The 23,505-nt window shown below is 41.2% G+C and overlaps 1 protein-coding gene across 4 annotated transcripts in view; it reads left to right on the top strand.

Moving 5' to 3' along the window:
• LOC122930431 (protein-glutamine gamma-glutamyltransferase E-like) overlaps positions 1-22,647 on the top strand; it is a 51,667-nt gene extending 29,020 nt beyond the window's left edge. For 2 of the 4 annotated variants that reach the window (XM_044283836.1, XM_044283835.1), the window contains exons 9-14: positions 762-1,004; positions 1,202-1,516; positions 8,745-8,807; positions 11,024-11,181; positions 15,058-15,191; positions 18,862-22,647. In XM_044283836.1, the coding sequence (XP_044139771.1) occupies positions 762-1,004; positions 1,202-1,516; positions 8,745-8,807; positions 11,024-11,181; positions 15,058-15,191; positions 18,862-19,012 (1,064 nt within the window). In that variant the 3' untranslated portion in view covers positions 19,013-22,647. The remainder of the gene's footprint in view (positions 1-761; positions 1,005-1,201; positions 1,517-8,744; positions 8,808-11,023; positions 11,182-15,057; positions 15,192-18,861) is intronic. The other 2 variants (XM_044283838.1, XM_044283837.1) reach the window with 1 other exon arrangement.
• The last annotated feature ends 858 nt before the right edge of the window (positions 22,648-23,505 follow it).

Raw genomic sequence — 23,505 nt, 5'->3', positions numbered from 1 at the left:
TGACCATCTCAGGAGCCATGACAGGGCCACTTGTCTGGAGGTGCCTCATACCATACAGAAATCGTGTCCTAGTTGTGTTCTCTTTTAGCCATGGTTGGCAGTAGTCCAGCTACAGTCTTCTTCTTTTTCCCCTCCTTTCCACAAGAATGATGACACCTCCATGGCTGGCCGGTCCGACTCTCCTGAATGGACCAGGCTACCGCCCTACTAGTCCTCCATCGAGCCTGTCCTCAAATCTTTTCCCTCTGTTTGAGTTACATTATGCAGCAGGAGAGAAGTAACACTACCAGGGCTGCAGGCATATAATCCAGCACATCACCAGTGAGCCAAAGAGGTCTATTCTGCCCTAAATCCTGGCAGGAATTACACATTACACATAACGTTACATAATAAAAGGCTATGGACAGTTTTGTGTCATTTTCTAATGTCATGTATTAAGGGAAAAACTTAATTTACGCAATTTTTTTAAAGTTAGTTTTCCAGGATTTGGTCCTACATGAGCGTTCAGGAGTTCAGAAGAGCCATCATACAGCCCAACTGATGTATTTCATGCTGAATAGCCTTCTGCAGCCTGCCATGTAATGAAATGAAATACATGCAGCCTGCATAACAACAATGATTCCAAATTTTAAGTCTAAAGCAATTCCAAAAATTGTCCTCCATAGCCTTTCTAACTGCTTACTTTGTGTCAAGTAACATACAATATGAGCAGCACATTGGTAAAGTATCTTTATATGTAAGATCCACATTTCTGTTTATAGGCATTTTCCAACTGGGCCCCACATCTCAACACGCAGTGAAAGAAGGGGATGTGAATACACCATATGACACTCGCTTTGTATATTCGGAAGTAAATGCAGATGTGGTTAAAGTCATTGTACAAAAAGACGGAAAAAAAACAATCGGAGAAACAAATCATACAAATGTTGGACTATTCATCTGCACCAAGGCTGTGGGGAATGATAGTTACATCAATATCACAAGGGAATACAAATATCCTGAAGGTACTTTATTCTTACTTCGTCATAATAAACAAAAACAATGATGTAGTGGACTCCAACCTTTGGCTGTCCAGCCAGTGGATTTTAACATGTGAACAGTCACAGGGTGTCAAGCAATGCTGGTAATATGTTGTTTCCTAACTGGAGAGCCACAGGTTTGAGACCGAGGAAAGAAATATTAATATTCTCTACATCTTTAGGTTCATCAGAAGAGAGGCAAACATACAATAAAGCTCTGCGGTTGATTGGTTTGGGATCAGGATTTGTACCATTCTCTGCAGATGGAAATTCTGCATCTGCCTCACGACGTGAAGCTGAAGTATCTGGTGAGATATCAGTTTCTGGATTGCCCAAGGTTGGAGATGACATTGAAGCAATCCTGACTCTCAAGAACCTAAGTCCGAAAAACAGAAATGTCACTGTCAATATCAGCGCAGCTGCCATTGTTTACAACAAGTCTGTGAGACGAAAGCTCTTCAACCATTCTGTGACTGTGAACCTCAGCCCAAATGAAGGTACAGGGCTTTCGCTCTTTGATATTTTACAATTGCATAAATTAAAGGGGTTGCCTGCTTAATACAATTCTGTAAAACATTAGAAAGGTTCCTAAACATAAAGATAATTATAGGATTCCTGCTGCTGAGATCCCTAAAGATCACCTGTGATTGGAGGGAAGTTGGAAGGTGGGAATAGCAAGTTGTCAATTCTTCTGCAGCACCGCCTGAAGAAAAATGAAGAATTTCATGGTGATAAATAAATAAAGTCTGTCAGCAGTTCTGACCATGCTAAACTGCTGACAACACTTGGTAGGGACTGGGGAGAGCATTTCAAACATACCTTTTGTTGAGCTTTTCTCATCAGCGGTAGTGTGAATAGGACATTTTCAGCAAGCCATTGAGCAGCTGATGCAGAGGATGAGAGTGGTAGTAGCCCTGATGAAGCGTTTTGTCATGGTATACTACCTTAGGCAGTTGCTTCCTGGAGATCAATGCAATAGTGAAGACTGAGGCCAGAGATAAAGAGGTTGGCCACTTTCTGGCTACTGTTGACCAATGTGTTTGTAAGATGACTATATGACACTTACTAATATAGTCCTTGTTAAAATTCTGCACCATTTTCCAGATTTCATAAGGTATTCTCTTTTGTTGGTCAAGTCTTTTGTGCTGTCCACACAGAGGTCCTTTCCATAAAATGGCTGCTGGTGGAAGGTCATGTGACCAGGCAAATCAGTCAGTCTCCTCCATTCAAACACACTGCACCTGTAATAAAGCTATCAACATTGCAAGTGCAGATGGCAGATGATATGTATTTGTGTGGAGAATGATGAGTGATGTGTCTGGAGTTATTTCTGCCTGATCATATGACCCTCCATCAGCGGCCATCTTATGGACAGGTTTTCTGTGAGATTTGCCCAGGAAGGAGACATGACTTATGAAATATAACAAATGACACAGAAAATCAACATAGACTATATTACAAAGTGTCATATAGTCATCGTACCTACACATTGGTCAAAAATAGCCAGAAAGTGGCTAACTCCTTTAAATGTAACAAAGAGTTCTTCACTAAGTGCAACACAACTTCAAGTACACTCAGTAGCAGCCGATTTTAAGTGCGATTTTCTCTGGCACCAGTAAGGATATGGAGGTAGATTGGATGATGACAATTTTAGCATGTAGGTGGTACCTAACAGTATCCTGGTGATAGGTATCTTGGCCTTAATCCCTCACAGCAGCAGTGTTGTCAATGCTGGTGGTAGCAGTTCACTCTGCTGTCTAGCGTCTCAAGACTTTACGTGAGGTGAATGGCAGTAATTCTCTATGGAGAATCCATAATAGGAGCAGGAGCTCCGCAAGATGCGTCATCTCCCTTCTATATCTGGACAGTAACTCTTCCTCTTGGCAAGAAACAGGACCAGCCCACTCCTACCAAGAGGGGAGGAACAGGGTGATTATCTCTGTTCCTTGCCAACCTTTGCCATCCATTCCCAGCTGGTAACTACAGCCAGAAGAAAACAATAAAATACATAGTAATGTAAACTATTTACAAATTGTATTGCCCCCTTTGGTACTACAATTGCCAGTGCTCAGAAGGTGGTTCTTAACTGTGAAGTGGTCTCTTTGCTCTGCATTGAACTGTTTCTCTCTGTGACAAATGTAGCACCCAACAAGAGACCAGTATAATCTCCACTCAGAGGAGAGGGGCTGTCAAGCAGCTAAATGAACAGTGAAGCTCTGCCTCCTGGGCACTTGCATAACCAGAATCTGGCAGAATAAAATTTCATATTCACACTACTCCTGATTAGAAAAGTTCCACAAAAGGTATGTTTGTACTGCTCTCCCCAGCTCCAGCCTAGTGCTGTCAACAATTTAGCATGGTCAAAACTGCTGACAAACTCTTCAAAATCAATGGTAATGTACCAACAAGTTGGGTCCTTGAAAATGGAGGCTCTCCTTGCAGTTACTCTTCATTTTACTTATAATGTCCTAATGAGGTGCTTAAAATTATTTAAATCAGGCAAACCTTTTTATTTATCATTTTAATACTTTGCTAATGTAATCAATAATGACTACTGGGGTAGGGCAATCTGTGGCATTGGTAACTTTGACTCTTAAAAGGTAATTAAAGGGCTTTTTCACATTTATGAATTTTTTTACAGACTCCGCAGTGTGGCCAGACCCGCGGAAATCATACTTACCTTATCCCTGTCGCTGAGCTCCAGCTCCATCGCTGTCCCCCAATAACTCTGCAGGTCCTGGGTCTCCCAGCGTCAACATCCAGTTTGATGTGGGGCATGTGACTATTGCAGCCAATGATTGGCCGCAGTGGTGATGTGTCACCCATACAGCAAGTCATTTGTTCATGTGCTGCACAGGTGACATATCACCAATGTGGCCAGTTGTTGGCTGCAGTGATCAAACCACATGTTGACGTGTGGAGACCTGGAACTTGAAGACCCCACAAAGCAGCTATAGAGATGGAAACCAGTGGAGAGATGAGGTAAATATTATCACCACCATGTGTCTGGCCATACTGTGGGATCTGTAAAAAAAATCATAACAATCATAAACAACCCCTTTAAACCTTTGCTGAATTCACAAAGGTTTAGTAGTGCTTCTCAGAGAGCTCTGCATCAACTCTTCACAGCTTTTCCAGGGTGTGGAGTATAGATCCATATAAAGTGTATAGAAACCATATGTCTGTGAAGGTTCTTATTTATCCAGGTCATGGTATATATCTGTAAAGAATAAATCAAGGCAACTGGACGTACTGTAGATTGAAAATGTTTCACTCGTTCTTCCAACGAGCTTTCTCAATTCTGAGTGACTGTACAAAAATTCTGGGAATAAATATGTAACTGAATCCACATCTGGTAATTATACCCAGCATTGGGTCAAAGGTGTTGATTCCATTATCCTAATTGGAGTCAGTAGGTGATAAAGACTTCCCAGAAAAAGGTGTCAAGACAGCATTGTATGTGGCAGACAATAGAACGAGGCGTGAAGGAGGCCATCTATGTAAAAATGGAGAAGCCAAGCTTGAATAGAGGTGGGGGGGGGGGGGTTAGACATCTATTGTCTGCCACATACAATGTTGTCTTGACACCTTTTTCTGGGAAGTCTTTATCACCTACTGACTCCAATTAGGATAATGGAATCAACACCTTTGACCCAATGCTGGGTATAATTACTAGATGTGGATTCAGTTACATATTTATTCCCAGAATTTTTGTACAGTCACTCAGAATTGAGAAAGCTCGTTGGAAGAACGAGTGAAACGTTTTCAAGAAATCTACAGTACGTCCAGTTGCCTTGATTTATTCTTTACAGATATATAGAAACCATACTCCCCACGGTGGAAAAGCCAAGCAGAGCTAATTAAAGCAGGATGTGTGTATACTGCGTATCAACATGTTACCTTTAATTGTGCTAAAATGCATGTCCAGAGCATTTAACACCTTTAAAGGGGTTTGGTTGTCTCACACAGCAAATGGCATTTATCATGTAGGCAAAGTTAATACAAGGCACTTACTAATGTATTGCTGAAGTTAGACAATCTCTTTAAGACCCAGACCAATACTGCAGTTGCTCTTTCTACATCTTCTCTTGGCTACTATTTTAGCTGAAGTGTATGTCTCTCCTTAGAGTTGGGGCTAAAAAGAGATCTGGGCAGCCCTTTTGGCTATACCTGGGGATTTTCATCTTGCATACTTATACATAAGAGTGATTGGAAAAGTAAGGCTCCAAAGTGGGCACACAAATTTGCCCAGGCTTTTTTGGACTAAAATCCTGGGTCCCAAAAATACAATTTTGGGCATTTAAGTAAACCAACCCTAGTATTATATAATCTTAGAAAATACTCTTGGTCATGATGCAGGTCTATATAACTATTAACAATGGTATACATGTACAGCCAAAACTAGGTTTTATACACATAAAAAGGTTTACAGAACACCATCATACAATACAATGCAGTAAAATAAGTGTGTCTTATATGTCTATGTATGGTATCTTTGTTTTGAATTGTACTGCATCTTGCTCATATTTTTTTAAGATGAAAGGAAAAATTGAACTGGCATATTTAAAGTGCATCTGTGACTAGGATCAACTCTATTAAACCAGGCATACTCATTAGTAGCATTAATTCTGCTGATTAACATAATACCTATCTTGTGAAAATCTGTTGTGGAGTTCCCAAGAAATTTTCTTTTTAAACTTTATGCAAGTGGGAGCTTCAATACACAAAGGGGTGTGGTCAGCACTGGAAAGATCATGAGCAAGTGACCAGGACACACCCCTCACTGCACTAAAACCCTCATTTGCATAAGGATTAAAAGTCATTTTTCTTGGGAACATCATAACTGATTTTCACAGGACTGGTGTCATTTTAATCAGCAGGATCAGCCCTACAAGGCAGTACATCTGGTTTAATATAGTTGACCCTACTGACAGGTGCCCTTTAAGAGATGAATGCTCAAATCTTAAAGACAACTAATATGTAATTCTGAACATTGGAAAAGAAAAGCAACGGGTTCCCTTAATGTCTTAAGAAAGCACATAAAAGTGTATAATATCTGCTGCCATAAAGTTATCACCATACACCATACAAATCCAAATATGGCCCCTCCACCATGATTAATCAAAAGTCTTAAATTAGACAAGAATGTCGTTGTGGAATATACCATTTCTTTCTGAGGTGCTGTACTTGGGACATGGACAAGTACTGTATATAACCGAAGGAGCAAGAAAAAATATGATATCACTGAGAAAACAAAACCTAAACTGGAAACAATCAGGAATCATGAACTAAAAAAAGCGGTAAAGCAAGAATAAAAATAAAAGACTTCTAGGTAAGATTTTGTGTTGTTTTCACATTACTGTCATATGTGATAACATATCTTTGGACACCATATTTGGATAAAATAAGCAAAGTCTCCACACTAAAGGATATTCTTAAGACTTCAGCCTTACCAGGAGCCTAAAAAATGAGAGAACTGTACCAATGGGTATTTTATATTATGTGTCTGTATCAAGAATCCAATCCAAGGCTATTTGGTGGTGAAGAAAATCTACAAGATACAATATCAATCGCTTGGAAATCTGTTGGATGACCAAATTGTTTTTCATTAAAGTGGATATCCTATCATTAATGTAAAACATAAAAATCAGACCTCATATAGTGCATGAAAATGTATTTCAAACCTTTAACCAGAGCTATACCTCACATGGACTCCGAACTGTTCCCATTCAATGCTCCAATTGTTCTGTTTATTTCAAGATGAGTGTCCTTACTGCTGCAGTTAAAGGATTGTGTCCTTTTTGCTGCAGCTCTTTCCCTGTAGCTGTCACAGCTTCTCACAGAAGATACAGATGGTGGCAGCTGAAGGATGGAACTGAGTATGTGCGTCCACCTCAGCGATGTTACAGAGGTGGACAGAGAAACATGAAGAGAAATGTGCTAGTTTGAAAAATTTTGAATATTATTTTGTGGGACAACCCCTTTTAAGTAGTGTATATGTGTAACATCAGTTGACTTTATAATCACAATATTCCTCGTACAGAAGAAGTAATTGCTGCTGGTATATGTCGTGATCCAGGTCATCAAAAATGGTTTGCTTTCGAACTAGTGATGAGATTCACATTATAAAGTAAACTGTATATGTAAGATTTTAAATGTCTTTAGAGACATTGTATGAGGCAGTTTTTTTCATGAAATAATGTAGATAATAAATGAAATCCTAGATTTCATTGCAAAATCACAGGTCCCCACCTACCACATACCATTTATAATACTATTGTCTTTTTACGTTGCAGAGGTATCTTTGTGCCCCCCTTCCCTTTTTAAGGCACCAGGGTCTGAGTGTAATTGCTACCTTGGGACCCCTTGAACTATTCCTCTGTGAATTCCCATGGATAGCAGCACAGTCTTTTCCCATGCAGTATACATAATTATTTTTGTTGCAATTTGTGTAGCATCAGAAAATGTTGCTCTCAAAAACAGAGAAAGATAAAACATGAGGAGGTTCAGACTCCAGTGGATCAGACAAGCCATACACCGTACAAAGCTCATCCAAAAGCAATCTCTCCCAACGCCTCAGTAAACATTCATGCTTGGCTCAGCTGAGAGTACTTTATTATTTCAGTAGGGAAGGTGAATATGCAGCGGCCAGAGTCTTCAGCTACTTACTGTTTTAGGAAACAAAGGATAATGTATACCGAGATGCCCTTCTCCATTATCTGCAATACTGGAACGGTTGGGCTGATGCCACACACATCATATCGTCTGATTCATTAATCTTCTTCACCAACTTTCATCTACTGTTTATGGCCGGCCATAGAACAACAAAGATTGTGTGCCCCCAGCATCCAGCAGCTTTGACGTTTTTTATTTTGGCATTTACATTGATGAATTATGCTTAGTGGCACAAAGTGGGACAACATGTTTGTTTAACAGATGTATAAAAAAAATCGAAGGAGAACATATGGATCAAGAATTGTGCATCTTTCAAGCAAAGGTAAATTGTGTCTTTTGATCCTTGATTTTGAGGGAGGTGTGTTAGTATAGTTTGGCTAACTCTAGAAGTTATTAGCTTGCTTCTTCTATGAACTTCTGGCACTTGGTGTGTTCTTTCCGGCTTCTTGGGAACTTAACCAAGCAACTAATATTTCCAAGCTGTATTTCAAGCAATATATCTTTACACCTTTCCACTAACTCACAGCGATGATCTTTAGGTAGAACTGGAGGAGCTTCCATTGGGTGAAAGAAATAACATTTTACGCCTATTACCAGCATCAAGATGAGAGCAATCGGTGATCAGAGAACCACATCTCTAAAAATGGAGAACATCTTTTCTTCACAATTACCGTTCGTCCATGAATATCAGTGGAAAGGGAAAACGATCTGATTTTAGGATTAACCCAACAGGTCATGTCTAAAATCTATGAAGACTTACTGAACAAGACCCAGCAAAAGGACCTACATCCTACTTACTGTACAGTACTTTTGTCCACTTGCAGGTGCTGCCTGTAGACATTAAGGAACCAGAAAATAAACCTATTGCTGACATTTTCACTTCCTTTGGTCAGAAGGCAGCATATACATTGTATTATTAAAGCCTGTGCAGGAAATCTATGTCATTGTACTGTTTTTGTAATTTTTGATCACATTTAAAAGTAGAGCGCAGAGTAAAAAGAGCAATTCCAAGCTGATATGGCTGCAATTAACTTCCTTGTCCTGTAATAGGTAATGGGCGGGCTGGACCCGCTTGTATATCCTGTATTCCAAGCAAACGGAAAAAAAAGTTTGGTAAGTCTATTCAGTCAATAAATTACATCTAAAATGAAAATACTCCAAAAATTAAATAATCCACATCCAAAACATGAGATAATGTACTGGATGAGTAGAATCAATCAACCGAAAACTATTAATTGCATGTCTATTGTGATCCACTGTTCTGACCAATCACTTCTCATGGGACCTTAAAGGGGAAATATCCAACTAACTGGGAGAGATTTATCAGAACTGGCATAAAGAATTTTTTTTTTTTTAGCTGCCCATAGCAACCAATCAGATTCCACCTATCATTTTTCAGAGCTTCTTTGGAAAATGAAAAGTGTAATCTGATTGCTTGATATAGGCTACTTAGCCAATTTTGCTTTGCACCAGTTTTGAAATTGTGTCAGAGGTGTATGATGATCAACTGTTAAAGGGCTCAACTGCTCTACAGAGCACAGAGGCCCTTTTTGGCAGTTATCCTCCATAGACCGTCTCCAATGTCCTCTTTTTGACATTTCTATATGCCACCTGAAAAAATGACTTTGGAAGTATTTCCCCTTTGACTACCTATGATAGTATTTTTTTCTTGTGGAATTTTCCTTTCTCTACACAAATCCTGTGCCAAATGAGAACAGACAAGATTAGACAACAGGCAAATGAGGCAACCTCCGATTTATCTACCTAAAATAGAAACAGATGGTGGTTCTGTAAGGAATACTGAGATATTCTCCCTTCTTAGGATACTTTCACACTAGCGTTTTAATTTTCCGGTATTGATATCCATCATAGGGGCTCAATACTAGAAAAAAAAGCTTCAGTTTTGTCCCCATTCATCGTCAATGCGACATGTTGTCGGTTGCTTTCCGTCCTGGGATGCAGAGCAAGATGGATCCGGCATGACCTCAAATTCAATTGGTCCGTTTTCTATGACAACCCTGCCGAATCCAGCAAAAATGCTAGACTGAAAGTAGCCTTAGTCTAGCATCCTATAAAAGACAGAGGCCAAATTAGTGGTATGTGGGCATACAGGCATCGATGGGTGTCGTATTACAACTCAGTAAAGTTCGAAGGCTGTCTCAACAGAGTGCATGAGCCCTATGGTGTGTGCAGCTGACAAATGAGTGATGAAATGTAAAAGTGACTCAGTAAAAAAGAAGGGGAATATTAGGGGAATTTTAATCCAGGTTGGCTTTAAGAGGGTAGTTAAAACAACACAATTTTAATAAGTTACTGCTCATTATTACCAAACTTGCATACCTTTTTATTAAATAAAGTATTTCATACAAAGATGGTAGACCTGAGCGCCTTCATTAGGGGTGTGGATGCCATGACAACCAGTTGGCTCCCTACAATGATAGGTGCTCCAATAGGGTGACAGAGGGAGTCCCATCCATCTCACTCCTTATATGCCATGGTCATTGGGGGTTATATTGCTTAAGTCAATGGATCTATGTTATCTCCGATCCCTCCAATTGCTGAAGAGCATTACTGCTTCATCCCCGCTCTGTAGATTTATGCCCCTAAGTGTACAGCACATGTCATCAAAGAGTCAAAGAGAAGACAGTGGGTAGGACAGGGATTCAACCCCTATAATTGTGCACCACATTGACGACCATTCATTCGAATTACAAATGCTTGATCTTTATGACCTTATATACTTTACTCTAGTCCCAAGTCCTTGAAGATACCTATACATGTTGTCCGTAATTCTACAAAGTAATTGAGGTATTTAATAATTATACATATAAATATTTGATGTTTAGAGATACCTATATGGACAAGCTACAGCCATGATCCTCAAGATGACCTACTGGTGATGACCTAGGGCAGAATACCTTCATGTGTATAGAGATGCATTTTTTCTGTCTGAACCTGCATGCCTCCATATGTAACTGTAGGCATACACTGGGACAGTAGAGGCCTCATGCACATATATGGCAGCCCCATTACAGCTCCATACAGAGCCGTAATACAGCCATGTGCATGCGGCCTAATCATCACAAAGAGAATTTACATTAAATAACTACATTTACAACAATGATCTGTATTCAATGATTGGGCTAGAGCAACCAATGTCATATGCATATGATTTACAAAAATATCAAAAACACCAATGATTTCTTCCTTCACAGATATGTGTGTGTGTGTGGGGGGGGCACTAGCTCTCCCCGGGGAGAGAGTGCCTTAATCGTAATGAGGAAACTTTTAGGTCATACACTCATTTGCATTCCTTTCTTCCTTCACAGAGAAAGAAATCCCTATAAAGATTGCCTACTCCCAATATGAAAAGGTCTTAACTATAGATAATACGATTAATGTGACGGCTGTATGTAGGGTTGAAGACTGGGGTGATCTGGTTGTAGAAAATTACATTGTCTTGACGAAACCACCACTCATAACTAAGGTAACGTAACTGATCTGTGACTTGCTATATATTATTTCATCAAGTGTAATCAGTTCACCCAGCATTGACTACCTACCGTAGGAAACAGAGGACAGTGTTGGGCTGAATATTTCACTGATATGATATATTGCACAATGAGTATTTTATGAACAAATCATGAATTGTTTTATGCATATGTATTTTTTTGTATTAATTATTAATGATTAACAGCAAGGACCCTGCTAATGTGTTATCTAATATATAAATCTTAGTGTATGTATGTATGTGTGTGTATGTCCGCTAAAGGAATCCGCACAGTCGCACTTACAATCATGAAATTTGGCACACAGGTACATTAGGTGTCCAGGGAGGTTTTAGACTGGGTCTCAGCTCTCTAGCATGTACTGTTCCTGAGATATTCCCCAAAAATTTAAATATGTCACATAACATGACCTACATTAGCCAATAGAAGCCTGCACGCCTTTCTCTTCATATCCCAACTGCCATACACATGGTCACATGTCCCTTATCAGCCAATAGAAGCTCGCAGGCCCTTAGTCTCCACATACACACAATTTTACACCAGGTTTCCATAAGAACCCAGCCAATATTTTTCACCTCGATAGGTCAGCTTTAAAGGGGCAGGGAGCTATGGATGACACTGTTAAGGGAGCAGAGTGCTGTGGAAGTCACAGTTCAGGGGGCAGGTAGGGTGGCCATTCAGGCCACCCTCAAAAGACGGACTTAAAAAACCTTACCCCAGGCCCTGATAAGTCACGCCGCTTCCCACTCAGCAGCCAATAGGGATTGAAAAAATGAAGGTAAAAATCAACTTTTGTCAGCTGCAGGGGGGAGGGAGGGTGACTTTCCCCCTGCAGCTCACGCCCAGACAGCACAGTGCTGCTGTCTGAGAGTGAGCTGTTCAAAAGAACATCCCTGTGGCCTTCCAGGCCGTGTGCCGGACGGAGGACAGGGAGTCTAAAAAACAGACTGTCCAGCCTAAAACCGGACCTCTGGCCACCCTAGGGGCAGGCTGCTGTGGAGGTCACAGTTAGGGGAATGGTCCGCTATGGAGGTCAGTGTTAAGGGACAGATTGCTGTAGAGACCACTGTTAAGGGGCAGGGATGTTGTGGAAATCACTGTTAAGAAGATGGGGTAAACTGTGGAGGTCACTAATAGAGGGACGGCCACTGTGGAGGTCACTGTTAAAGGGGTAGGCTGCTGTGGAGGTCACTGTTAAGGGGACGGGATGTTGTGGAAATCACTGTTAAGGAGATGGGGTACTGTGGAGGTCACTAATAGAGGGGCGGCCTCTGTGGAGGTCACTGTTAAAGGGGCGGGCTGCTGTGAAGGTCACTGTTAAGAGGGCGGGATGCTGTTGAGGTCACTGTTAAAGGGGCGGGTTGCTGTGGAGGTCACTGATAAGGGGGCGGGATGCTGTGAGGTCACTATTAAAGGGGCTGGTGCTGTAAAGGTCACTATTAAGGGGGCAGGGTGTTGTGGAGGTCACATTTTAAGGGAACAGAGCTCTCCAGAGGTCACTGTTAAGGGGGACGTTTATTGTGGAAATCACTGTTAACGAGACGGAGTACTGTGGAGGTCCCAACAAAAGAGCGCTGCTGTGGAGGTCACTGTTAAAGGGGAGGGCGCTGTGGATGTGACTGTTAAGGGGGCAGACTGCTGTGGAGGTCACTGTTAAAGGGGTGGGGTACTGTAGATGTCACTGTTATAGTGGATACTGTCAATATCCTGTAACGATACACACAAACATTAAATGAAATAGATTAAATATACCCTTGCAACGCTGGGTCCTTCTGCTAGTAATTATATAAAGCTGAGTGTATGTATGTATGTATGTATGTGTGTATGTCCCCTAAAGGAATCCGCACTGTCGCATTTACAATCACAACATTTTGCAGAGCTGCCTCCTGTGACTGGGGGATTGTCATAGACTATGTTTTGATTGGAAATTTTCACCCCGCACTTTCCAATTATTTGCCGAAAATTAGCTTAGTAACCTAACCGCCAAACCCTAGGAGTCAATGTCTGTTGGCTGCTGTGGTAGTTTGCCTGGATATTCATCAGGTTGCATATAGCAACCAATCACAGCTCAGCTTCTATTTTGCTACAGGTCAATAATATGAGCTCTGATTGGTTGCTATAGGCAACAAATTACATTCTTAGTATAAGACAGCTTAAAGGAGCAGGCTGCTGTGAAGGTCAAAGTTAAGGGAGTGGGCTGCTGTGGAGGTCACATTTTAAGGAGACGGAGCACTGTGGGGGGTTAGGGTTAAAAGGTGGGGGGCTGTGGAGGTCACTGTTAAGGGGGCAGGGTGCTATCTTTTAATGACACACACAAACATTAAATTAAATAGATGAAATTTACCCGTGCGAAGCCGAGTCCTTCTGTTAGTATTGTATATTTTTATTAATAAATCATTTAGATTTTCACTATCCTTTACTACACTATATCAGGTTATTTCAGGTGGGGGAGAGCCTGCTATTATTTTGTATTTGTTATTATTTGTATTTATTTTCCACATATACCGGACATTGGGTTGGTCTGTTAGCAGTGCACCTCCAATTTTCCATTTATTCCGCAGAGGCGAGCCACTGAATTTGTTGCAATTTTTTTTTCAATTCAGTCTAAGCTCTGCATGCAGACACCTGACCATGTGGTTGTACCCTTCGGATCAGTAGACAATTTGAAGGTGAAATTAGTCAAGTGAGTGGAGACAGGTTCTGTGGAGTAAGGAATCACACTTCTATATCTGTCATTCTGATGGATGAGTCTGGGTTTGGTGACTATACCAGGAGAATGATACCTCCTTGACTGCATTGGGCCAACTGTAAAGTTTGGTTGAAGAGAAATTATGTTATGGGGTTTCTTATCAGTAGTTTTCCTAGGTCCCTTAAGGGAAATCTTAATTCTTCAGCGTACCAAGACATGTATGCTTCCAACTTTGTGGGAACAGCTTGAAGAAGGCCCATTTCTGTTTTAGCACGTCTGTGCACAAAAGACATGGTTAGCATAGTTACCAACTGTCCCGAATCAGCAGGGGCTGTCCCAGACAGTCCCGAGATTGTGGGCCAGACCATCTCATCCAACATCAGTGTCTGACCTCACAAATGATCTTCTGGGTGAATGAGCAAAATTCCCACAGACACACTCCAAAATCTTGTAGCTACCAACTCCATTTTAATGTGTATGGATTTAGAATGGGATGTCATAAAAGCATCTGTACTTGTAATCTGTGTCCCAATCCTTTTATGTATAAAGTGCGCAAATATTACAAATATTTATCGCAAATATCACAACTTCAAGAATTTGAGAATATTTTGAATGTAGTGCTAGATATTAGTTTTTCAAATATTCATCATTTGTAATGATTGTGTGATATGCGAATATTACACGATCAATACAGGCATGAGTCAAAAACGAATATATAGCACTGTAGAATATAGAGCTATATATTTGTTTTTTAGAATATTCGTAATTTTTTTCCATTTGAAGTTATGATTTCTCCCTGCTTAAGTTGCTTGACATGCAACTTTAGCAGGGAGGAATCCTAACTTCAGATGGAAAAATATGACAAATATTCTAAAAAACTAATATATAGCACTATATTCTACAGTGCTATATATTCGTTTTTGACCCACACCTGTATTGATTGCGTAATATTCGCATATTTCGCGATCATTACATTCCAGTTTTTTCAAGTAAAATAATGTAGAATATAACAAATATTTGAATTCGCAAATATTCGCCGAATATTCTACAAAATATTCACGAAATATTGCGAATTTGAATATGACCCCTGGCGCTCATCACTAACAGTATATATAAAAAATATTAAAACAGCGTATAGAAAATTTTTCCTATTTTCCTTCCTCAGGCGCTGGGGCCAGCTGTGCTGGGAAAACCAATGACAGTAGAGGTCACATTTACTAATCCGTTAGCTACTCATGTGAAAAACTGTGTGCTGACAGCTGAGGGCAGTGGGCTAACAAAAGATGAAGTAAAGAAAAGGTAGGTATTGTGCTACCGTGGTACTATGAGTATGGAACGAAATGGTGGTATGACACACACAGCAGAGACTTGGTGAATGCTGATTACTGCTAATTGATCTGCCGCACTTGCACTTGCAACCACAGTACAACAAGTACAGGTGCTGCATGGCAATTAGCGGTAACCCACATGTGCTTACAACTGTCAATGTGTTATAGCCCCTGAATGTTTTCCCATTTCTAGGTTTAGTAACTATCCCTGATTGCTCTGCACTGTTAGGCTAATTTCGGACAGAGACACAGAGCTTTATAAATTATTATAATGCCGTGTGCTCCTGTGAAAGGAGCAGTGTCTATAGCAGGAAATCACGCACACACACACACACACGGAGCTTGAATTCTGCCCAGGAAAAGCTTGTCTGAAAGAAACCTTATTCACTTATCCATGAATTAATAGTGGTTGCTCAAGATGAGAAAATAAGTCAGTTTTCTTTTTCAGAGCAGGAGCACTTTGGTCCGTGGGTTGTATCTGGTATTGCAGTTCAGCCACAGTCACTTGAATACAATTCAATAGAAAAAAACGAAGTGCAGCAGCACAACGGAAAAATATAAATACCGTTCCTTAATGTGGTGGTGCCAGCCATGTTGGGAGCCAGTTCAGAGTTCCCCCAAACATGGATAAACTTGTAAAGAAACCGCAGCACTCTCTTGTCTTCCATATCCAAAGGCTCATTCACCAATACAGTGCGACGTTTCGACCTGTGTGGTCTTCTCTCTTGTCTTCAATATCCAAAGGTTTATTCACCAATACAGTGCAACGTTTCGACCTGTGAGGTCTTTCTCAAGAAAGACCACACAGGTCGAAACGTCGCACTGTATTGGTGAATAAACCTTTGGATATTGAAGACAAGAGAGTGCTGCGGTTTCTTTACAAGTTAAATACAATTCAAGACACAGCCAAGACTGGTAATGTTTGTGATACAGCATTACACCAAAGATGCTTTTAGATTGGCAAGAGTGGTCCATGAAAAACTCTACCTGCATTTCCCGAGCCAACTGTCTAAGCCCGAGCCCACTGCACCAGAATGATCTGTGATGCTGTGAATTCCTTTCTGACTGTGGGTCTACTGTCGTGTGCTCATCGAAGACCAACGATCAGTCTAGAACTCATAGCATTATACAGTAGATCACTATGATGAAGTGAATTTGGCCAAGGAAATGAGGCAGTCATATGGAGCATGTGTCACGGATCACACTCCTTGCCTGCCTTATTTGCACTACTAAACGAAGGTCTAAAAAAGTGCAAAAATAAATCCTGGGTCCTAATCATGGTCCTTAATGGGAATTAAATCTGTAACATTTAGAGAAAGTTTCTGCCAGTACTTACAGTACACACTGAACCACTGCACGCTCCAAAACGACTGCCATCTGGAGTAATACATGCTACAAGTGCTTCTCTAAGACCAGGACATCTTGATGATGTGTTGCAATATCTCAGTTGAGATTACAGCCCAAACCCGCATGCAATTAGCTGCATGCAATGGTATTGTGTGTTGGGAGGTATTCAATTGTTTTAATGAAATTGTCACAGAAATTTAATTTCAGAAATTATTGTAATCATGATATTGTGAACATGAGACATTGCATGTACACAAACCATACCATGTGATCCCATAGGAATATATTTTGAAATGATATTGTCATATAATTCTGGCCTGCAATAGAAGGTTTCTATGTTGATCTCCACAAGAGCAGGTAGTGGTCAAGTCTGGTGGCTGGACCTGTGACATTATTGCCTTAGTGGCAGTCTAGTAATTGCAACTGAAATGCTAAATGCTGCCTGTAAGACATCATGGACTCTCGCCCATTAGGCTTTCTGATAGGGTGGCTGCAGTTGAGTCATGGCACCAGGCTACTCTATGGCTGTGATCAGTAAAAGACTTTCACTTTCACACAGTCAATGTTTGGTCAATTTTCTAATCAGTGATTGTGAGACAAGAACAGGAGTGGGTCAAAAATAAAGAACAGTTGCAAATCTTTCTATTATACTTTATCTATCTGTGTAGGCTTCACTCGTGATTTTAACTCAAGATCAGTGATGGATATCACTGATCAGACACTGTCTGTGTGAGAGTGGCCTTAGACTTTATGCAATTTTCATTCTCAGGCTGAATACCCCTTTTAACAAAGGATCTAGAGCTGATGGCTTCTTTAACCACCATTGATCAGTTGTCATGGCTGATGATGCTGCATCTAGCTATGCATTTCTCCTACAGCGGCCACTACATGGAAAATATAGCATTGCATGTGTGCCTAATAGGGTATCTGGACAAGTGTTTTTAAGATCACCCCTTTAAAATGTTGCAAAGCTGGAAACAGAGACAGTGTTGCGAATTCTGCCTATTTTAATAGGATTGTTTACAATGTAATCTTCATCAGGACTGGCAAAATATTGGCTCACAGACTGTTGCCAGAGTGGATATGGAACTAAGCAGCAACAGAAATCTTGAGAAGGAACTTATCTGCTTTACTGAAATAACAAGCATGTTTAGCCAGAATGGTTAAAGTTTTTTTTGGGGGAATTCGATAGCGATTATCTTTCCTCAGGACAGGTCACCAATATCAGATTAATGGAGGTCCAACTCCCAGCACCCCCTCTGATCAGCTGCTTAAAGAGGCCACAGCTATCCAGTGAACGCTGCAGCCTCTTCTTAGGCCAGTGACACCACTTTCATCAATCATGTGGCCTAGGAGCAGCTCAGTCCATTCAATTGAATAGGCCTGGGCTCAAATGCCAAGCACAACCACTATACAATGTATGGCACTGCGCTCAGTATGCTGTGAGGAGGCCACAGAGCTCACTACATCTGTGCAGCGTCTTCAAACATGTAAGGCTACTTTCACACTTTGGCTTTCCGTCTGTGAGATCCGTTCAGGGCTCTTACATGCGGTCCAAAACGGACCAGTTTGCATTCTAATGCATTCTGAATGGAAAAGGATTCGTTCAGAATGCATCAGTTTGCATCAGTTCAGCCTCAATTCCGCTTTGGAGACAGACACAAAACGCTGCTTGCAGCGTTTTGGTGTCTGTCTGATGACACTGAGCCAAACGGATCCATCCTGGTAGACAATGTAAGGCCTCCTGCACACGAACGTGTGTGCCCCGTGGTCGTGCTGCGGGCCGCAATGCATGAACACCGACCGCGGGGCAGCCGCAGCGGATCCTGAACCCATTCACTTTAATGGGTCAGCGATCCACCTGTTCCGCAAAAAGATAGGACATGTTCTATCTTTTTGCGGAATGGAAGTACGGGATGAAACCCCACGTTCCGTGCTTCCGTTCCGCACCATTCCGCATCTTCGGATTTGCGGACCCATTGAAGCGAACAAAAGGAAAATTATCCGTCCTCCATTGACTTTAAATGGTGTTCATGACGGATCCGTCTTGGCTATGTTAAAGATAATAGAAACGAATCCATCCTGAACGGATGCAGATGGTTGTATTATCTGAACGGATCCGCACAAAACACGAGTGTGAAAGTAGCCTAATCAGTGCTGGGAGTTTGACCGGCACTGATCAGATATTGTTGACCTGCCCTGAGGATAGGTCATCGATATTCTTCTCCGAAAAAAAACCTTTCATGGTGTTCTTGACCGAATAAAATAATAATAACAATGTTCTGTTTCTACAGTTTTGATGTTGTGGAACCTGACCAGACAATGAAGATTACTTTGAACATCGAACCTTATGTGTCTGGACAAAAGAAGCTGCTGGTGAACTTCACATGTGATAGGTTTATTGACGTCAAGGGCTTCCTAACCATTGATGTGACTGAGAAGTGATATTAGATTTTTCTCATGTGAATTCCAGATAAGGACTTGCATTTTACAGCACAGTCACAAAATTGTACGCGTCGATTTTAAAGATCTTACTCATCTGCTCTTTATCTATTCTAGAGAATATCGTTTAATAAGTTTTCTTTTATAAACATAAAAAAATCATTTTTTTTCTTGGAGTGACTGATACTGTGCACCATGAGATCTTTCATTCTCAAACACCAGGGCTTCTCAAGATGAAAAATAAAACATAATGGCATTTTAATCACGCAATCCTTGTAGTAGTGCAGTGAAAAGAGATTCATTACTACAGGCTTAGAGGTCCTCTTCACCACATTTTGCTGCCTCCAAACTGTACACTGGAACATGCCAAATTTTATTTTTGAATTCTATATATGAAATATGATCAAACCATCCATTTGCAAGCTATGAGTGTTATACGGTAGTGTGCATGAGTGATTTCTCACTGCTACCATCGGGTACTTCTGCGCTCCACACTGTCTTCAACTGCAAGCTGTCCCTGCCTCCTTCCTGCTGTAACTTTATTAGGGCATTCATACTTTCTCCAGGTCTTAAAGGGTCAGTGCACCCACTAGACCGAAACGTTGGCCAGTGGCTTATTTTTTGGATGGATATAAAAATAAAAAAAGATAAAGAAATAAAACAAGCAACTTAAAAGCAGCTATAGAGTGCCATGTTTTTTTTTTTACCTGACTGAGTCATTTGTCACTTAACAGCGAGTTAGTAGCCTGGTGGTTCCCCTGCAGTGAAGTTCAGATCCTAGGGTGAGAATCACTTGGTCACTTAAATAACATGCGTTGTAGTAGTAGCTCTAAGTCAAATTTTCAGGGGCACATTATGTCCACACCCTCTGCGTCACAGTAAGCCACTAATTCCCAATAATTCCCAGCTATTACGATACCTGTTACACTTTATCAGTGTGACATTCGACCTGCACCCTAAACCTATGTGAGCACCGAAACACTAGCGCATGTGCAGCCAGGAAATTTGGCTTTGTGGTGAATCAAATTTTCGCTGAAATTCAGATCAAAGTCCTTTGATTCACTCAAAACTACCCACAACATACAATATTAAATCAATGAGTCAGAGCAACTCTGGAGGTTTATTTTCTGTTTTATGTAGTACTGCAGTCAAGGGTGGAGCAGCCGAGAGGCCAATGCCCTGCAGCTTCAGGTCTGTGGCATAGCCAGCCCCGTTAGTATTCATCAGTGCAGGGAATACTAATAAAGCTGTGTGGCTCTTCCGTTCAGTAGAGGTCGGGGGAGAGGATCTCACTGCACAGAGAAATTTACCAAATAAATTGAACCCCAAATCTAGGCAGCAAGTTTACACTGCACTGTTACATGGTTTGAATTTTCTGTGCCTAAGAAGCTACTAAACAGCATTGCTATTTACTTCACAGGCATAATGTTAAATATATAGGGGATCATTTACTATGCTGAAATATGCCTAAATTAAGCGCATTTCAGGCGCAGATAGTGGCACAACTAACCATTGTGCCGCTATCTGCGACTTCGCCCCACTCACGCCAGGTCTACAATTGTGGGTGTGGCAAGGGTGAGGGAAACGGACTGGCAGGCCCATCTCATTCATCATTTTCTATGCCTGTTTTAGGCGTAGAAAATGGTCTAAATGTAAGACCGCATGGAAGCTGTCTTACATTTAGGACTGTCGCTGGATGCGCCAAATTTATGGAGTAGGAAGAGGGTTTGGCACTCCACTTGAATATTGTAGTGTGGTGCTCAGTGATGGGGCGAAGCCCACTTTTAGTCGAATCCTAGCAAATCATGTATTCTGGTACTTCTAAACTTATGGAGAGGCCTGTGCTTCTTTATATGTATTTTCAGTGGATCTACTGCCAGTTTAGAGCTTTATTAAGACCGGTGTCTAAAACGTTGTTCTTAATAAATTTGCCCCATAGTATTATACTTTACTAGCTTTTTAGACACTTTCCTGTTCTTTTTTATAGTAAAAAGAAAGACTGGAAGGTCAAAGTAATTTTTTTTTCATAAATCTTAAAGTAAAGGGACTATTTGCAAGTCTCTACTAGAAATATGACTCTGAGATGCTCTGCAGGGCAGGCAGCAAATTTACCACTACACTATAGACTGCATTTTTACAAGGGCATGATTATTTAATGTCTAAAAAGCACTGTTAACCGATTTGGTATTGCTGAGCCTGTTATTTTACTAAGGGCTTATGCACATGGCCGTCGGATTGCGGGCCCGTTCACTTCAATGAGTCTGCAATCACGGAGATGTGGAACGGAGGCATGGATCAGAACCCCAGGGAAGCACTACTGAGTGCTTCCGTGGTGTTTCTGCCCGTGCCTCCGCTCCGCAAAAATGTAGTGCATCGCGGACCCCAGTCAAGTGAATAGGTCCGCGATCCGTATGCGTCTGCCCCATGTTCATGTAATTTGTGGTCTGCAGCACAGGCCCGGCCAGTTAACGACCATGGGCCTGAGCCCTAACCCAGAGAACAAAGTTATTATGTCACTTATACTGCAATGTGAATGTTCAAAAAATGTAAAAATTTACATAACTGATGTGTGTGCTGCACCTGCAGTTCTATTGTTTTGGCCCTGTCGATCAGTGCCATGCCTTGCTTACCTGCACATTAGACTTGATTGCTGAAAGGGTTTATTGCTTGCATTGACCCCACCAGCCAGCATTATGACCGTGCCTAACAGTTTGCTGACCTCTCCTACTTGGCTTGACCATTCCTTCAGTTTGGCTATGCCTACAACATGGAGCCACTTCTACTCTTTTTTCCAGAGCCACTTTGAGTTCCCAATTTGCCCCTGTATATGGTATTGCATTATTTAAATATTTTTATAATTTTATGTGATTTTTGCCTTGACTAAATGGATTGACATGGAATGTGCTGTTTTAAAATATGAAATGTTTCACCTCAGAAGCATAGAAGATTGCAGAATGTCTGTTATGTCTGGTTTGAGAAATATGCTCATATGAGGGTAGGACCTCTCCAACTAGAAAAGTGTCTGTGACATTTAGGCTAGGGCTACACAGTGACACATGTCGTGTGACTACTTGTCGCCAAAAATTCAAATATTTTTTATAATTATCTTTATAAATATAGTCAATGGTGTTGTACTGCAACATGCTACGACTGTGACCCAATAAGTTGGATTTTTGAGCGACTGTCTTGTCGCCGTGTAGCCCAAGCCTTAGGGTTGGACATAAAGTTAGTAGATTGGTGGGGTTCACTGTGTATAAACCCAGGGCATCCCGTAGTAGTAGCAGCACATGAATCCTGAACACAGGGAGCAGATAATCTAATAAAACTGAGGCCTACTGGATGACCCTGGGAGCAGAAGAAAACCTAAAGGAGAACTCAGTATAGGAAAAATACTAGCTGCTGCCGACTGAGGAGCATACAAGAGTCCAGGGTATCCTCTACCAAGGAGAACATGGGCAGAGAATAGAAAGGAGTTTGAAGACCGGCTTTATATATGATGTGAACTGTTGCTGTTGGCCTAAAATATATAAATCTCTGTACCTGTACAAAAGATTGTAATCTCTGTCTGCATTCAAGTGTATTAAACCTGTATTTAAAGAAACATTTGCCAAGTAAATGTCAACTGTTAGCTAAAACTACCCCTGCAACCTGTGTAATTCCCCTCCTTCATCTCTGGAACATCTACTGTTTCCCAGAGAGTAGTAACAACATTACCAAAGCCTCTGTCATCTTTATTATTTGTCAGCCCCCTGGTGAGGAGATGGTGGTGGCCATCATGAAAGTTGCTTAACAACTTTAACAGCTATGCCCCAAACAGCTTCCTCCTCCAGGTACCACTTGAAATTGTTGTCATGAACAGGATACTGGCCCAAATATCATCTTAGATTCTACCCTGCACAGCCTCAGAAGAGAGCTACACAGGAAACATCTGCATTGGTGATTTGCACAGCCTGTGAGACAGATCGTGCCTTGATCACTATTTGGGTGATGAACTTCAGCGCTTGGAGTTATTTAACAAAATGGGAAGTCAACAGAAAGCCAGTACCAGTCCCCGCTGCTGAACTCACATTGGAGATTGCTGAACACATGCTGGCCACAAGGAAATGCACAGGTCCTTCGGGTAGTTCAACTGAAAAAGACCTGCCAAGAGATTGAGACAATAGCCTGGCTGCAGCATCCCTGGGCTGGAGGAGCCATCATGGATATGAGTCAGGAAACCTTAGTCTTGTTCAGTATTGAAAGGGGCAGTTTAATCAGAAATGACCAGTGTGGACTACTTTGTCAATCAAGGTTCTGTAAAGAAGCATTATAACCATACTCCCTCTAAAACTTGCATTCAGGGGATCAGGTGGAGTTTAACCACTGCCAGGGCTCAGAGGTGTGTGGGTGTCTGGCATCACCTGCCCATACTAGGTGCCAAAACCAGTAGAGAATCTTTGGTTGAATCCAGAGGTGAAGACAAAAAGCCGATATACAGACCTATGACCTACACCAGG

Source organism: Bufo gargarizans, chromosome 3, assembly GCF_014858855.1.
Source record: "Bufo gargarizans isolate SCDJY-AF-19 chromosome 3, ASM1485885v1, whole genome shotgun sequence".
Lineage (NCBI taxonomy): Eukaryota > Metazoa > Chordata > Amphibia > Anura > Bufonidae > Bufo > Bufo gargarizans.
Note: the sequence above shows the minus strand (reverse complement) of the source record. Positions and strands in the feature narration are given on the sequence as shown.